Raw genomic sequence first — 18,516 nt, forward strand, 5'->3', positions numbered from 1 at the left:
GTAAACACCATGACCATTTCATCTCAATGTGTTTCCAATGAAAGTCAATAAATGGTAATATTCAAGTATTGCTGCATAGATTTTGACACACTCAGGTTTTAAAAATCACCAGTCTTTCTCTTTTTCACTCTTTTTTATTTCTCCCTTACTCTTTTTTCCTTTCTGTCATGCATCACGCAAACACTTTACACACATTATTTTCTAAAACACACACACACACACACACACACACACACACACACACACACAGAAATGCTTCCATTTGGCAGACTCACAGAAACAGTCCCAGACACACACACCCTCCCCAGCATCAGAGAGAATCAGTGATGAGTGTCGTTGAGGGAGTAGATACAGCACTAAGCACTAACATGCTAATTAGCTACGCCACAGAGACGCTCCATCCATCCGCTGTGCTTGAAATGGGCCACAACACCGCAACAACAAAAACTCACATGACACGCTGATAAAAACACACTCATACACATGCATGTGCACATAAACACAATCCCAGCATGTACTGTATACACAGACGTGTGCATGCACATACATGAGCAGGAATGCACAAATAGACCCGCTATAACACACAGACAAAAATAGTCAAACACAAATAAACATACTGTACATATGCACAGCACACTGACACAACAGAACTCCCAAATACATCCTCACACCCATAATATACACACCCTGTCTGAGTCTCTCTTTCATTCCCACAGACTCACACAGAGGCATAAACAAATAACCAAACAAGCCGACAGATGATGTGCCAAACAGAGAGCTATCTGTATCAGTGGTGAATGCGCTCTGTGTTGCTTCATTAAGACTGATGGTGTTTAAATGAGGCTGCCTCTGTCAAAGTGAACCCTCCACTGGCACATTTACATATTTAATACGATGATATGATAATCCGTGTGAGCAAATTAAGATGTATGCAGTGAATCACGCGCATGAACGATCGCGGCTGTAACAGTTTTGTGCATTTGATGCGACGCAGGAACACTCCTCCATACACACACACACACACACAAACCCACACACCAACACCATTTTGCACACTTGCAGCACTTGAATATTCAAGAATCACCCTCGTTGCCCTACACACAGAGACAAAAGCACATGATATACAAAAATTTAAAAACAGAGGTGAAAAGCCAGCGCAGAAGAGGGATTTTGTGATGTTGCCGAGTTGCTCACAGGTCACAGAAAGAGGTCTGGATTAATAAAGCAGAGCCTGTGTGTGCTCGACTCTCTCAACATCAAAATGCTCAGCACAAGCACACTCTTTACACTCGCTGCTCAGTCAGAGAGCGTACTGTGTCAGGGAAAGGAAAGAAAAAGAAAAGCGAAGAAGAGGGAGAGAGTAAAAGCGATCATGCAAGTGGCAGGGACAAATGGGAGTTATCAAGAGATGAGGCTGGAGTGCCTCGCTGGTCTTAAGGTAGTCGCTTTCATATGAAAATACGTGAACACTTGAATAAAAAAATATGTCTCCTGGGTTGGAAGATTAATGGATATCTCATCCCCTCTATATCTCTTCAACATCCTGTTTGTGATTTCTGAAAGAGTTTATCAAAGCAGCTCTTTCTCTTTTTGCATTGTTTTTTGATTGTTGTAATGAGACAGTGAGTTAAATAAAGAAAAGTTGCAGTAGTCCAATTCTGTGCCACAGCATAAGTATTTGAAAGGAATCCGAGGAAAGGGCACATCCGTCAAAAGTGAAGGAAAAGCTTCTTGGTATTTAATTCAAAGGTGAATTCATGTGTCATCCTTTCCCCCTCAATCTCTTCCCCTGAAGGTGGTGTACAAGAACAATGATGTACGGTTGGAGCTGTCTAGACTGGCTAAACAGGGTGACCCAAAGATGAAGGTATGCATTTTAACAGCATGTTCAACTTGAGCCAGACAACACATTATCCTTTCATACACGCCACGCAGTCATCTTTTTGTGTCACAACCTCCCGTCAGCAGTACTGTAGGGATTTAAAGAAAGTCGCCACTCAGTAAATAGGATTATATTTTTGAAAGGTAGCCACAAGCTTTTGTCTTTTAGTCGGTTCACAGCCAGGAGGAACTGGCTGTATTTCAATCCCAGACTACAAAGAAACCATTTTGGTCTTTATATCCACTGGACATCAGACTAAGCACCAAACTTTTCAAATGCTAGAACCTCTAAACATGTCTTTTTCTTTCTACTTGCGACAGGTAAGTGGAGTGGTGTCCTTTAAGTGCGAGAGTGTAGCAACGCTGGACCCCGTGACCTTTGACACCCCAGAATCTTACGTGGCGCTGAGCAAGTGGACAGCAAAGAAGGCAGGATCCATCTCGTTCGACTTCAGGACCACAGAGCCCAACGGGTTGATGCTCTTCAGCCACGGCAAACCCAGACAGCAGCAACGCAAGGACCCTCGCACGCCTCCTACTATCAAGGTGGGAAATATACAATGTAGTTTTTTTAAAACAGGAAAACTTAAAACTAAAAGGAAGAAGACTAAGAGCCTTGCAAGCAGCTCTGTGAGGCTGTACTTAGCCATTTGCTAATGTCAGCCTGCTAATATTCTCACAATGACAATGCTATCATGCTGGTGTTTAGCAGGTATGATGTTTACCCTGTTCACCATCTTAGTTTAGCTTTTAGCATGGTAAAATTTGCTCATTAGCACTAAACACAAAGTAGTGGCTGAGGTTGAATTTTGGGGCTAATGTTAAAGTAGCTCAATTTCTCCCTATAGTTTCTTTTCTTATTGTTTAATCTTGCTATTAAAAGAAAAATCTTTTGTGATATTTTGAACAGACAAGATTTCACTTTGTGCATTTACAATCAAAGATGGATGCCAGAAATGATGCTTTTAAAGATGGAGTCAGCAATTCTGGAGAGAGATTGTTCAATACACTCTGTCAAATTCAGCAAATATCTCCTCACAATCCATTAGCTAGTCCGTTCTGTGTGTGCGCTGAAAAAAAACCTGGTGTTCATACACAGCTCTGGCTCTGTAAATGGGAAACAAAGTGGCTTAGACTGAGCCACACAACACTATTCCAGTCAATCAACAGCAGGGGGCGTTCATGCTCATGCACAGGACAGGGGGGAGTTATCAGAGCAGCTGTCTGTGATGACATGACATTCTCCCATCTCCAGTACCCCCACAAACTAGAGAGAGAGAGGCCATGGCCAAGTGTTTTTAGAAGCACCTTTGACATCCGTCACTTGCGCGTTTCATGGAACAGATACGCTTTCATCTTATTAAATGTATCAATCCACACTGAATCCTAGACACGCGCAAGTGAAACACATCTCACGGAGACCCCCTGCAGTTTTTTTACACTCCAAGTCTGTCGTGTTAAGTGGAGGGTAATCTGAGCAGGAAACTGTTTAACCGTTCTAATGTGTTAGAAAAGGGTTTACACCTTTTGTGTTAGCGGGTCAAATTTTACCCGTGTTTGAATTAATTAGCAAACACTGAAAAAAAAACTAATTATCATCCAGAAACATGTTTTATATGCTAAGTGACTTGTTATTCAACCATAACCATAATATCTATATTCTTACTTTGATATTTTATGTACCTTAGACCACATTTACAATGTACAAATCGTTTTTAGTTTAAAATAGGCAAAATTTATCTAATTTATTGCTTATGAAGAACAGAACAGGCAAATACATTATAAGACCATGAGAGGCTAATGATCATCCCTGGCATGGTGTGTATGTGTGTGTGTGTGTGTGTGTGTGTGTGTGTGTGTGTGTGTGTGTGTGTGTGTGTGTGTCTGCGTGTGTGCATGTTGTGCCAGATGTGTGGTGAGATGTGAGAAATAAAGCACGAGAAAGCCCAAATCTATATACTGCTATAAAGCTGGGGTGAAGGGGAGGGGGGGTTGTGCTTGGGATCATATGTGCTGTGTGCCATTCTACAATTGAATTCAAGTCAACACGCTTCCTTGGCATGAAACATAATTTTAATATTATTACATAATATTATTATACTATTTTTTATAGGATTTTATTACAATTATTTTTGTTTTGTTGTATTTTTTGTTATTCATGATGGTTTGGCATCAGTTAATATGTATTTCTCTGCATAAACAACCCATAATTACTACCGGGTCAAATTTGACCCATAACACAATAGATGTAACTTTTTTTTTATAGGCATTTAAAAAAAAGAAAAAAGATCATGTTAATGAAGCCTTGTTTTGATCAGAAAAAATTAAAAGTATGTTTCACACATCTAAACTTGAAAACGGGTCAAATTTGACCCTAACACAATAGTAGGGTTAAATAACACAAATATCCTGCTGTATATGTGTTTTGAACTTATTAACTGTACCTACATTGATTGGTCAAGGCTTACAGTCTGTCTGTAAGCTTGTCTGTTTCACTACAGGCAGATTCCCCTCACTCGCTACAGAGGGTGGGGAAATAAAATCAATTAATCAATAAATACAAACACTGATGATTTCTTCCTGTGGAGCCGACACAAAAACTATTTTGGTTCAGTAAATTTCTGCTGTCAGTCAGCCTGGTTGACAGTTTGTCCGGCCGCTGTCCTCTCAGCTCCCCGGGAGCTGCAGCTGACAGACGGCTGCTTCTTGTGGACAGAAACGCTGAACGCAGGTCGAGTGAGAAGCTGGGAGGCCGCAGAGAGGCGGAAAGTGTGGATGGACTGTTGTGTTCACATGAGATGAAACATTTTTTCCGCTTATGATAATGTATGAGAGGAACAGAAGTGACTCTACATCTGACGCCATATCTCTCTTTAGGTCAGCCAGCCCAGTTGTAAGTGTTGTTGCCATGGCAATGTGCATCCATGAATTTGGGGGGGTGGAGCCTCTGAAGGAGCACAAAGCGGGGGGTGTATTTGTTTGGGTGTTAAGTTTAAATATCAACAATCTTTCTCAAGAATCACTACTCTACCTTTAATCATTATTATAATCATCTGTACCTTTTCCTTTAGTACCACCGGATTTGTGATTTTCGCTGAAAATTTGGGTTTGGCCACCAGAATCATGACTCTAAGCAGTATAGAAATCCTTATTTCCCACAAATATAAATGGCCACTATATTGACATTTGGTAAAATTCCAATTTTATGCAATGTATTTTCTAAAATCTCCACTAAATCTGAACAACTTTATACAAGAAACCTGATAAAAATGGTTACACTGGAGCCTAATCACCTTTTTGTAACTTGCAGCTATAATTAGCATGTTAATTGCCAGCCATCAACTTCCCTGCTTTATACAGAATACTGATGCTGTATCTGTTTGACTTACAGGTGGATTTCTTTGCCATTGAGATGCTGGATGGGCACCTGTACTTACTGCTGGACATGGGCTCAGGGACCACCAAAACCAAGGCCATCGACAGGAAGGTCAATGACGGAGAATGGTATCACGTGGACTTCCAGAGGGACGGGCGCTCAGGTACACTCACTGCTCGCTCAACTCTTCTTTTTTGGCTTCCATCTGCCTGCTGTCTGCATTGAATTCAAACTGTGGTTATTGAATCTGATTTTAAGTGTGTTGTATAGACCATTTTAATACAATCAAAATACAGTAGTAGCATTGTCAAATTTATTGTAATGTGTTGGTTTAATTACCATAACAATTACGACTATAATCAAAGCAGTTGGTAGCCTTTTTATGCCTCCACACCCACAACAGCCATGGCCGGAGGCATTATGCTTTCGGGTTATCCGTCTGTCCGATTCTCGCTAACACAGTATCTCAGGAGTGCCACGAGGGAATTTCTTCAAATTTGGCACAATATCCACTTGGACTCAAGGATGAACTGATTAGAATTTGGTGGTCAAGGTCACTTTGACCTCACAAAACACGTTTTTGGCCATAACTCAAGAATTCATATGCTAATTATGATTAAGTTTCACACAAATGTCTAATAGGATAAAATGATGAAGTGATGACATTTTATATCCAAAAGGTCAAAAGTCGACTTCGCTATAACCCCATAACTCAGGAACAGAAGGGGAGATTGTGACCATATTTCACATTTTGGTCAGATATTGAATTGGTGACAATTAACTTGAGTGCCCACCTTGAAACTGTGGTGACTGTATAGATTTTCTGTGCTGCCGGGTTGAAGATGTGTGTGAAGCATCCACGTTTTAGAATTTGTAGCTTCTTTGCATTTTGGTACTTGTGTAAGTCCACCCTCTTCACTTCCTCTCCCTGGATGACAACTAGGACAGGGAGCCTCCTGTTCCTCTGGTAGTCCACCACAACGTCATTGGTTTTGCTGATATTGAGCTTCAGGTGATTATCGTTGCACCATGTGACAAAGCTCTCTATCAGTCCTCAGTACTCCTCTGTAAAAAATAGTCTCTAAGTGAAGACAGCATGTTTCTCACTGGAAATTATTCACTGGAATCATACATATCAATATAGTGATAACTTCCATTTTGCCAAAAATACACTAAATACCTTTTAAATTCCTTCAAAGTCTTCACTACAACTATTTTTATATTATATGTATATATACATATATATATATATATATATATATATATATATATATATATATATTATATGAGTCTAGACAGACAACTGCAACTTGACTGGTTGGCAGAGGGATACAAGTGTGAGGCAGCATTTCTAGCTCTCATCTTGTAGTGCAGTAATGCTTTTCAAAATTATGACCTCATTCATCATAAACCCCATGCTTCCTGTGATAAATACTGGCTAGTATCAGGTAAATAGAGACATGTGATGTGATGGTTTTTAATCTCCCATCTCTTCCTTTTAGCACATTTACCTTAAACAGTACATTTTGTTGTCTTTCACAAATGTTTTTTCAGCCTGGGATGTAGTCATAGTTTGCATGTTGATTACAGTCTAGAAACTTACAGTAGAGGCTGCCAGTTTTCTCAGTGAGGGTCTCGTTTGTTTACTATAAGTGTACTAATGTCTAAAAATGAATGTATTAATGATTTATCGATGACAAAATGTTGGACATAACACTTTTAAAGTAGTATGCCTGAACTGAACTAAGTGATGACTAAGGCTTGTCTAGTTTTAGATTTGCATAACTTCTGATTACAGCAGTGATGGGTGGTGGTGATGATGATGAGGAGGAGTACAAAGAGAGATGGGGGGGAAAGACGATGACGATTTCAATGATGATAAAGATGATGATGATGATGATGATGACAGTCACAATGGTGGTGGTGATGATTGTAATGAGGATGTTCACACTGAAGGTCATAATGATTACTGATGTTGTTTTGATGTCTCGTGGTGTATTCAGGAACCATCTCAGTGAACAGTGTGCGAACTGCGTACACGGCACCAGGAGACAGTGAGATCCTGGACCTGGATGACATGCTTTACCTGGGAGGACTACCTGAGGACCGTGCTGGACTCATCTTCCCTACAGAGGTGCGTGTTGATGTTGTGCGTCTGTCCATATCTACAGTATGACATACAAAGCTCAATTAGTTGATTAATCAGTCCGTCAATCTGCAACTGTTTTGATAATCAGATGATTGCTTAAGTAATTTTCCAATCAAAAATGATGAGCATTTGATGCTCCTATTGTAGAATTTGCAGGTTTCATATCTTACATGATGGTAAATTGAGTGTCTTTGGGTTTTGGCTGATTGGTCAGGGGAAAAAAATATTTCTTACCATGAGCTCTAGAAAATTAAGATGTGCATTTTTCAGTCTTTGCTGTTTTTATACTGAAGGATTCATCGATTAAACAAGAAAATAGTCGTCAGATTATCAAATGAAAATTGTTAATTGCAGCCTTAGTTGATACACTGTAAGTAATGAGTAACTCTAAGCCAACATATAAAAAAATCATTCTTTGAGCTATTATATCAGATCTTTTCCGATCAGACTAAATTAGATTAGATTAGAGTTTTTCCCAGCTTGTTGTGCTCTGTTGTCATTTACATGTTGTCCAATTTGTCTTTGCTGCTTTTCTTATATTTGTTTCTTTTTCGATGGGATTTTACAAACTGATCAGTAACCGTCTCTTTTATTATTATTTGCAACAGAAGTAAAGAGAAATGTTGAAGAGCGATATGTTTTTTAACTTCTGTAATTAAAAATAGTTACACTGAAATATAAAATTGACAGGATTAGGATTATGTATATGTCAATATAAATATAAGACATAAAATATACATATAAAACACAACATACACAACATATAGCCAAGGAGTACAGATATTTGTTGCACATTTTCATTCTAGACTGCAGACTGACCTAAATTTGGATTGAAACAAACTAGTTTGCAGTTTTAATTTTCAAAACGCTCAGCAAATTTTTACTTAATACAATAAGTAATTGAATTGGAACACCTGACTTGTACAACTTGTGTAAGGAATAAATAAATAAAACCAACAGCAGCGTGAAATTATGACAAAATATCTTACAAGTAGCTGGCAGTTGTAGTTGTTAACTGTGCCAAACACGATTTAATTTTGAGTTTAGTGTACCATCAAGCAACTGAAAAATGTTGTCACATTCCTGTTTTAATAGTTACTGTGCATGCAGTGAAACTACTCAACACGACTGACCTTTTCCTCAGGTGTGGACAGCTCTGTTGAACTACGGTTATGTGGGCTGTGTCAGAGACTTGTTTGTGGACGGGCAGAGTAAAGACATCCGGCGGCTGGCAGAAGCCCAGAGGGCAGTAGGCGTGAAGCCCTCATGCTCCAGAGAGCCACCAAAACAGTGCCTCTCCAACCCCTGCCAGCACAACGGCAACTGCAGGGAAGGATGGAACCGCTACGTCTGCGACTGCTCCGGGACAGGTTACCTGGGACGCTCCTGTGAGAGAGGTGAGAGTAACATAGTAGGAGGTCATAGAGAAAAGGACATGAAAAATACTTAAACTGGACTAGTGGCAGCTTGAATAGTAATTTGCATTTACTTAACAGCAACATTTAGTGAGAAATTCATATCATGATGCAAAACACAGTCATAATAGCAGCTTTATTATTTCCTTTCTGGCTTGAGAACATTGTGTAATGTCAAAGAGATGAGTGACAGAAAACAGATGGTATGGGGTAGAAAATCTGAAGTTTTAAAGTCAGAAATAACTCAATCAACCGCTGAAAATATATATTATGATAATCAGTTATATTAAACAATAAAATCTTTATTCATTATACCTTTAAGTTAGCCTATCCGAATACAGATTACATCACTTTGATAGCACTTACTCTGATGTGCGCTAAAAAGGTACCCTCATAAAGATTTATGGCTGATAAAAATGCAGCAAAACCATTATTCACATAAAAAGGCTTGCAAATTGATTTTCAGTAGGTTTCCCCGCCACTATGTTGTGGATATGGAGAATAGGAAGGTGAGAATGAAAAGAGGATGACAGGTAGAAAGTAGGTAGGGTTAGTGGGAGATAGAAAATAAGGGCAAGCTTTCCAAGAAAAATAATAATAGAGCAGGTTTTCTATCTTTGGCTGTATCTTCTTTTTATTCAGAAACACACATTTTCTATCTGAAATTGAGAGTAAGATGGAGGCAGGGAATGGAGAGGAGCAACAGAGGTGAAAGAGAGGAGGTTGGAGGAAGCAGAGCTGCAGACAGGAGTATTGGACTGCTATAGGATGTAGAGACTGGGAATCGATGGGAGAGGAAATGTGCAGAAAGCAGGGAGCAGGAGCTGTGACAGAGGAGGGTGGAACCACCGGGCTGGAACCGCCATATGACAGCAGGTGAGAAGATGAGGAGGAATGGGGGACGGGAGTAGAAAATCTGACAGAGAGAGAGAGTTATGAGAAAAGGTATGAACTCGGACCGAGAGAGAGAAAATGGAAAGTAGGAAAGATTGGCAGAGGGACTGATACAGGCCTGTTGAAAGAAGCAAGATGGAGTCAGACAAGGAGAAGAGAAGAAATGTTATTCGTGCCACAACTGCTGACGCGTCTCAAGTGATGACTGTACTATCATCTAACAGGAGATATATACACACACATACACACACACACACATGCTCTGAAGGGTGTTGATATGAAAATGTTTTATTTCTGAGGACAAACATCCGCAGTGTATGTTTATCATAGCAATGCACCCCCCCTCTCTCTTTCTCTTAGTCTGTCTTCCTCTTTATATCTTTCTTCATCCCTCTCTGTGTGCATTGAGGGGTCACTAACTGGTGGTTCAGTGGATTAAAGGAAGCACAGATGGACAAGCAGATGGAGAGAGTGATTGGCCATGTTTACGCCTTCTACCTGCGGTTTCTCCCTCCCTTTTTTCTCCTCCCTCATTCTCTCACTCTCCTTTGTTCCCCCTCTCTCTCTCTCTTCCTTAATGAACAAAGATGGTTGCCACACTCTCAGCTCCGAGATGAATTTCTATTTTGTAAAAAAGTGGTCCCAGACATATTTCTGCTGTCACAGTTGTACATCTCTTAACACATTTCCAGTTCTTTCCTCCTGCTCGCTTGCTGTTCATACTCGTGGATTATGTTTTTTCTTGCTGCCCTGCTTTCTCTATGGAAGCCCATTCCTGCCACGAAAAGAAAAAAAAGATGTTATGAATTACAAAAATGTAAATGACTTAATTTTTCAATACTAAACAAATTCTATAGTCAACCTATTTTTATTTTTTCAAACTTAAAACACATATTGAAATATGGATAAGCCTAATGTATGTCTTAGTCAATATACGGTTGCCCTTCTTTAATCTACGTTCATATTCTTAAAAAAAATCAATTTTTTTCAGGAATGACAAAAATAAACTTACTCATGGATAGTTAAAATAAATGAAAGATTATGAGATACTAACTCAAAGTTATGAGAATGAAAGTCAAAATTAAGAGATACTTCTTACTACAACTACTAATACAGAATTATGAGATAGTGAGTCAAAACTATAACATAATAAGTCAAAATATGGATTTGCTGACTCAAAATTATGACTTTTTTTAAAGTCCAGCTAACACTTACAGTACAGACGGGGTATGAAACATGTTTGGCCAGAGTCAACATGCCTCGACCCTCTAAAAAAGCATTAATTCTTATCATGTTTGCTCTCAGTACTGGTAAATCACAGCTATCACACCTTAAAGGATAAGTCTGGTGATATTCTATAGTTTTCTTGTCAAGAAATCTTATGGAAAGACCAAAACCAACAATGAATTCATCCTATTAACAAGAATTATGTGTAGTCAAAGCCTTATGTGCTTTTTACCTTATTTCCTCTATTTTCTGTCCAAAAACTATTAAAAACACATCAATTAGACACATTGCTGCACTGGGTGACATATTACTTTATTACCATAAACACGGGCAATGCCACATACTCCATCCTGCTGCCATAAACTTGGGCACCAAAACACTCCTATTTGAGTAATAGGTTTGCGAAAAACAACAATAGCCAGCTGTTTTAGGAAATTACTGAGCCCTTTTTAAAGACAAAACTATATATTTGTGACCCATTTTAAAGATTGATGTCTTCAGTAGGAACCGGCGTACTTGGGGCTGAGTGCCACGGACAGGAAATATATAATATGACCAACCTTATCCTTTATCTACTTTTTCTGTCTTTACGGTCTGCATCTGGTGTGTGCTACAGGCATCAAGTGATGCAACGGTATGCGACACAGCCAGTGTGTTTTGCACTGAACTCCAATTTTTTTTCTTTTCCTGACAGAAATGGGCTTCCATACTTTCCTTCTCTCTAACCTTCCTTCCTCTATTTGCCTGGTAGTGAGTCAGGTGCTGTGGTGTAGAAAATTTAGTCAGCTGTCTCCCTTATCAGAAATGTGTGTGTGTGTGTGTGTGTACGTGTGTGTGTGCGCTTGGATTGGTGTATGTGTGGCTGTTGGTTATGTTATCTGTGATATAACAGGCCAACCACCTTCTTTTTTCCTCAAGTTAATGAGGGTTCATTTGCATTTTAGCCAAGAGCTTTTCTCCCTTTCCTCCCCTCCTTTCTCTCTGTCTTGCTCTGTCCCTATTTTCTCTCCTCTTGCTCTCACTTTACTAAACCCTCCTCTGTTCACACTTAAATTCACTCACTTATTCTGACATGCACACACACATACACACACACTATCTCTCTCTCTTTCCCTCCTTCTTAGCTCATCAGTATTCATGAGGCCTCCCTCTCTTCCTGTTCTCTTGTTTTTGCCTTGGCTCCAACAGTCTCCCACGGAAACAGGGAGAGTGAAAGGGAGAGAAAGCAAAGTAGGAATGGAATGGAGAGATACAAGAAGAAAGAAAGAAGGAAGAGAGGGAGAGATAAAGACAACGACATAGAGAGTGTGTTTAGCTGTGTATGTAATTGGCCAATAAAAAACAGGGTCCTCAGAGGTAAACAGTTTAGCGGTCGGGGACTGGCCCCAGCAGGTAGCAGGGAGAGAAGATTATGAATATGTAAATGAGTATGCAAAAGACATTAAAGCGGGATCACCTGAGCTTGTTACATTATGACTCCAGGGTCTGGGATGTCAGCAACGGTGGCTAACACACTCACCGCCATGCATTCTGATTTAACCGGATAATAGGGCCAGCCAACCAGCTGCGGCTATTTTTACATCCTCTTTTGTAAGGCGGAGGGAGTGACGATGAATTAAGGGTGGGGAGTGATGGGGTAATTTTGTAGGAACAGGTTCTGAGCTTCAACATGACGTGGCGGGGAACGAGGGAGTGTAGCCATGTTGCGACGTACTTTGTCATGTTTAAATCTGATTCACTCAACGTCAAACTGCTTTTGTCTCCTCCCACCTCGTGTATTTTCTCCTTGTCAATCATCTTTTTTATCTTTTTTTGTGTTTTTTTTTTTTTGTGTTTCTACTCACTTCGCTCTCCTCCGCACATCCTCCCTTCCTCTCTCACTGCGTCCTTGTCTGTCTCCCTGTCTCTCTCTCTCTCTCTCTCTTTCTCTCTCTCTCTCTCTGTGCATCATGTACAGATGCGACTATCCTGTCGTACGACGGCAGTAAGTTTATGAAGGTGCAGTTGCCTGTGGCGATGCACACTGAGGCGGAGGACGTCTCGCTACGGTTTCGCTCCCAGCGGGCCTATGGCGTTCTCATGGCAACCACATCCCGTAACTCCGCAGACACCCTCCGTCTGGAGCTGGATGGGGGCCGTGTCCGACTCACTGTCAACTTAGGTACACACATGTCCACACACACAAACGTTCACATGTAGATTCTCAAACATTATTCTAATTACCTGTCAGGGGAATGCAGCTAATACTGGCCTCTTGGCATAGAAATGTCATTAAATGTTGATTAATAATATGTTATCCCAGGAAAATAAACTTCTATAGATACCGTAATGAAAACAGATAGCACTGATAATTCTACTGCGCTGTTTATATTTGATATATTCACATGGGTTTCACAGGCTTTGAAAGAAACTTTATAGCATTTGGATTCACTTTATGGTGTATATATATATATATAGCTTAACTTCAAAAATACACACACAAGTGAAGGTTAGTAGTACTGTTTTCGTGTTGAACAGAGGGTCAAGCCTCAAGCTGCATTCTCTGCTCACTCCCAGTGGACCTGTGCATCCCTAACACCTTAAAACAATCAACACAAAGACTCACAAATCATACACCGCACACATAACTGCAGGAAAAACACATCCCTCTTTTTTTTTTTTTGTACATTTCTTTCCCACAGTTCAACTGCTAAACACATTTCCAGCCTCGCTCTTTTACAGTCACACATTTTCACATTGATTGAAAAAACACATTCACATGATAACACACACAGACGCACAGAGGGGTGCATGTGTTGGTCTCTGGTTGTCTGCAGCCACGTCTTTTCTGTGGTTGACGCCACATGACACACCAAGGCATCATGGGTAAAAAAAAAACAAAAAAAAAAACAGTAATAATAATAATCATGATGGGGCTGAATCTTCCGGCCATTTGCGGAGATTTGTGCTCTGGATAGGCGACAAAAATTGTGGGATGTGTTCGATGTCATCAGACAAAGTGACACACATAACCCATCTCAGTCTCCCGGTGCTTTTGATTGGTGACTGAATCTGTCGCCCAGGCCAGAGCAGCCAATGAGCACACAGCTCATGCTGGGATACACCGCTCTCCTTAGCTGTTCCATGTAAAGATCCAATAAAAATCCAGGTTTTTCTAGAGTTTATTCTCTCCTGGCTGAAAACCAAAGTGTCACATTTTAAATTTTGTTACACACTGTTGTAAGAAAATGCACGGTCCAGCTTGAGGTCCTGTGACAAAGGAGAGTGTGTGTTTTCTCAGCAGTGTGTGTGTGTGCGTGTTTGTAAATGCGTGCAGGGTGTGTCGATGTGTGCGTCCCCAGGGCGTGGAGAGTATGTGTATGTGTGCAGCATTAACCCTCTGCTCTGCTCTCCCTCCAGACTGTATCAGGATAAACTGTACATCCAGTAAGTGATCCTCCATCTCACCTAACCCCCCCCTCCCCCTTCCTCTTCCTCCTCAGTATGTTTGTGTGTGTGCGGCAGTGTGTGTGTGTGTGTTTTTGTTAATGTCTGACTACTTTTCAATCTCTCTGTCTCATCAGTCCATCTGATCTTAATCTCTGATTCAACATATCTTTGTGCCATGTGTCTGTGTGCATATATGTGTGTATGAGTGTGTGTGTCGGAGAGGGGAGGTGCACATATGCGTGTTTGTGTCTGCATGTTCAGCTACACCACAGGAGTGGTGCGATTTTTGCTGAGGGCCAGGGTTTTCCAGGTCGGCCATTTTAGCAAAGAAGGATAGACGGAAGAGAGGACGGTGGGGGTTGGAGGAAGGGAGGGGAAAAAAAAGAAAGAGAAGAAGAAGGACAAAATCTGAGTATGAGGTGTTCAGGTAAAATTAGGTGCGCTGAAAAGTGGGAACTAAAGAGACAGAGTGGATAAATGCAACTCAGAGCTGCAGGCTAATTACTTCTCCTTCATGCCGGAGACAAAAGACGTGTTATCACTCTGTTTCTCTCTGTCGCACCTTCATCCCAGCGTCTGTCTGGTAGCTTTCTTTGTTTGCTTGTTGTTTCTCTCTAAACAGTACATGAGGGATTTTTGGGTAGTGTTTCATTCAGTGTGTTTAGCGTGTGTTTGTGTGTATAAGAGAGTGCATTCTGTTCATTCTGTATTCTTTTCGTTGCCCATCTGTGAGCGTGTGTGTTTTTCTGGATGTGTTTTCCTGTGTGAGAATGTGTGTGTGTGTGTGTGTGTGTGTGTGTGTGTGTGTGTGTGTGTGTGTGTTTCTGTTCATGCTGCTGTGAGTGGATCTGAATCCCTGATGAAGTTTAATTCCCTCACGTGGAGTTTCTCTCTGTCACGACCACAGAGAAAGCGAGAGAGGGAGACGAATGCTCCGTGATGGCAAAGAGGTGGTGAAATGGACGACTGCAGTTGCCATAGAAACCCTACTAGCCACACAGCACTGTTGCTATCCCGCATGTCTGTCGGACAATTTTAGACCGGTTGTCTCAATGAACATTTCAGTAGGCAGCCACTTTTCTGGCACACCGTGTGCATACAATAAATTATACATCTGATATTTCGAGGGGGAAGAAAAAATTTATTTAACAGCGAGGCGCCACTGAAATAGTCCACTCAGCAGTCAAATAAAAGCTTTAGCATTGGAGAGATTTGAGGCTTATCCAGCAGCAAAGCCATTTGTTATTTAGAGCTAATGAAATATGAAATGCTTTTTATCATTTTGTTTTCATTATCCTGCTCTTATAATCTCCAGTAGCTTCAATTTGATTTGAATTGTATTTCTCTTGCAGCAAACAATCCCTCTTCTCTCTCTGTTTGAATTGTCTCGCCTATTTGTCTTTTGGTTTAACAGCACAGATTGTCGACTGTCTGCTGACCACAGTGATCGCTAGTAGCTAAAAACTCACCATGGTGTGGTGGAGTGCACTGGCCCAAAATAGGTGCACATTTGTGTGTGTGTGTGTGTGTGTGTGTGTTTGTGCCATTCCCGGCTCCCAGGTTGACACAGATCACTGCCTCACTCTCACATCAGTCTGCTCATTCTTTGAGTACTCGGTTACATATGCACAAACTCACACACACATGCTCACACATACATACATATATTCTCTCCTTCACTCAGTGCTAGGCAGTGATCCATGGTAACAGGATGAGATGCTCATGCCCAGAGCACAGCTGAGTCTCCTCAGGGGAACCCTGTGTCCTCTCCGAATGCACCACACACTCTTTTAGCTGTAAAAACACACACCCATGCATTTCACACTACCGTATCCATTTTGATTTACTTCTCATACATTTAATTATGTTTGCGTGTCAGCCTGCCTGTTTGCCTCTCTCTTTCTCTTTCTACCTGTGTGTGTGTGTGTGTGTGTGTGTGTCCCTGCCTGCGTGCCTCCATGAGTGATGTAGGCATGCTTGACATTTTCTGCAGCAGAATCCGTTCGGGTCAGTTTACTTCTCACCTCCCCCATCATTACCTCCTATAGGTCACTGTAAGCAGACTCACTCACACTCCTCAAACCAACAGGGCTTAGAGGAGGAGGAGGGAAGAGTGTTTATGTGTGTTGGGAGGTGGTGGGTGTTGTGTTCAAGGTTGGTGGGGTGCTTGTTGTGAGTAGGAGGAAGGGGACAGTGAGGTTTTTGGAACAGTCAGTCTGTCAAATGTGTGCAGTCAACTATGTGAAGATATGAGCTGGTAGATGGGCAGAGAGAGAGACATCACGAGAGGACAGCTCAGCTCCTCTCATTCTGCTGCACATCAGCACCTTGGAGAGCTCTCTAATATACCACTGTGTGTCTAGTGCCACCATGAGGCTCACTGCAGTATTGCACTCTTGTGCAAAATTTAAAAAAAAAAAAAAAAAAAAAAAGATCCTGCATGCAGGCGCAGAGGCTAATATATGTTATATGTGTGGGGGTGTGAGGGTTGTGGAGCGGTTTGGGAGTCAAAGGGGTGTGAATGTGCTGTCTGTGCATGTGTGAGTATTAGGTGGTCATCATGGCGGTGTGATCTGTCCACAGATGGATTGTCTCAGCGTGGGTTTGTTGTGACTCACAGTCTCCATCTTAGGCGTCCATGGCATCCATTTATGTTAATCTTTCTGTCTGTGTCACATCATCTGTCTTGCTGGCATATCTGTAAAAGAGATCTGTCTGCCTGTCTATCTGTGGAGAGAGTGTGTTGACACTGAGGTGTTTGTTTCCCCAGGATATGTATGGTCCCTCCTTGCGCTATTTCCCACACCCCATTTCCTCGCTTTTGTCCTTAAATTTGAATTCAACCTGCCTGGCTTTCTGCTTCTTCTTCTTCTGCTCCTCCTTTTTTTCTGTCTCTGTCTCTCTGCATCTCTGTCTCCTTTTCCTCTCTCTGTCTGTCTCTCTCTCCACCTCTATGTGCATATGTTAATGGTGCTCTGGGCTATGTGTAGGTAAAGGCCCAGAGACCATCTTTGCGGGGTCGGGCCTCAATGATAATGAGTGGCACACAGTGAGAGTAGTCCGGCGTGGCAAGAGCCTCAAACTCACCGTGGACGACATGCAGCCTGTCGAAGGTAACCACATCAGCCTAACTTAAACTTCCTCTAGCTTTTCACCACAAAATGATACTCCACACTACACCCAGGTTTTGAGACTTATGTGTAATCTGCTTGAATTGTGTGTAAAAATTGTTTTATTTGGTGAATTACCTGTTGATTCTTTTTTATTTATTTATTTACATTAGTGGATATATTGCTGTAAGACCAACATTAAGGGTTTTAATTCTTTTTTTAGAGAACATCTGTACCTGTGTAAGTGAAAATAGTAGTTCTATATTTTATAATTATAACTATAATTATAAAATTAGTGTGTTTTCTCTGTTACTAATAGATCTGTTTATGCATTGAAATAAACATTAGTAGCAGTATTAGAATTTGTTTTAGTTTTGAACAGTTCCACTTAAAACACAACTTTCTGTAGCCCTCATCTTTGAAGTTTACCCCCCACCACCAGGTCAGATGGCGGGCGATCACACCCAGCTAGAGTTCCACAATGTGGAGACGGGTATTGTGACGGAGAAGCGCTACATTCCTGCCGTGCCCTCCAATTTCATCGGCCACCTTCAGGGCCTGACGCTGAACGGCATGCCCTACATCGACCTGTGTAAGAACGGCGACATTGACTACTGCGAGCTCAATGCTGTTATCGGCTATAAGACCATCGTGGCAGACCCCGTCACCTTCCGCTCGCGCTCCAGTTTCGTCACGCTGCCCACGCTACAGGCCTACTACTCCATGCATCTCTTCATGCAGTTCAAGACAACCTCCCCCGACGGCCTTATTCTCTACAACAGGGGAGATGGCAATGACTTCATAGTGGTAGAGCTGGTTAAAGGGTGAGCTTTACAATGCACAGTGCGTAGTATTTAGTGAATAAGTCAACTTTTTATGAGTTAGTGCATATAATGTAAAATGATGTGTACAAAAATGCATTGAAAACAAATAAAAGGTAAACTAATGAATAATAATAATGTGGTTGAGTATGTGTTGTAATATCTGTCCTGCAGAAATATGTCCAATGTTGCCATTTTTACTACAATTAACGTT

General features: G+C 41.2%; 1 protein-coding gene across 7 annotated transcripts in view; it reads left to right on the top strand.

The window, feature by feature from the left end:
* Window positions 1–18,516, top strand: part of nrxn1a (neurexin 1a) — a 61,961-nt gene that overhangs the window by 26,210 nt on the left and 17,235 nt on the right. For all 7 annotated transcript variants that reach the window (XM_044337575.1, XM_044337571.1, XM_044337573.1 and 4 more), the window contains 9 exons: window positions 1,796–1,867; window positions 2,203–2,427; window positions 5,273–5,420; window positions 7,261–7,391; window positions 8,551–8,803; window positions 12,900–13,103; window positions 14,342–14,368; window positions 17,362–17,484; window positions 17,924–18,305. In XM_044337575.1, coding sequence (XP_044193510.1) covers window positions 1,796–1,867; window positions 2,203–2,427; window positions 5,273–5,420; window positions 7,261–7,391; window positions 8,551–8,803; window positions 12,900–13,103; window positions 14,342–14,368; window positions 17,362–17,484; window positions 17,924–18,305 — 1,565 coding nt within the window. The remainder of the gene's footprint in view (window positions 1–1,795; window positions 1,868–2,202; window positions 2,428–5,272; window positions 5,421–7,260; window positions 7,392–8,550; window positions 8,804–12,899; window positions 13,104–14,341; window positions 14,369–17,361; window positions 17,485–17,923; window positions 18,306–18,516) is intronic.

Source organism: Thunnus albacares, chromosome 20 (genome assembly GCF_914725855.1).
Source record: "Thunnus albacares chromosome 20, fThuAlb1.1, whole genome shotgun sequence".
Classification (NCBI taxonomy): domain Eukaryota; kingdom Metazoa; phylum Chordata; class Actinopteri; order Scombriformes; family Scombridae; genus Thunnus; species Thunnus albacares.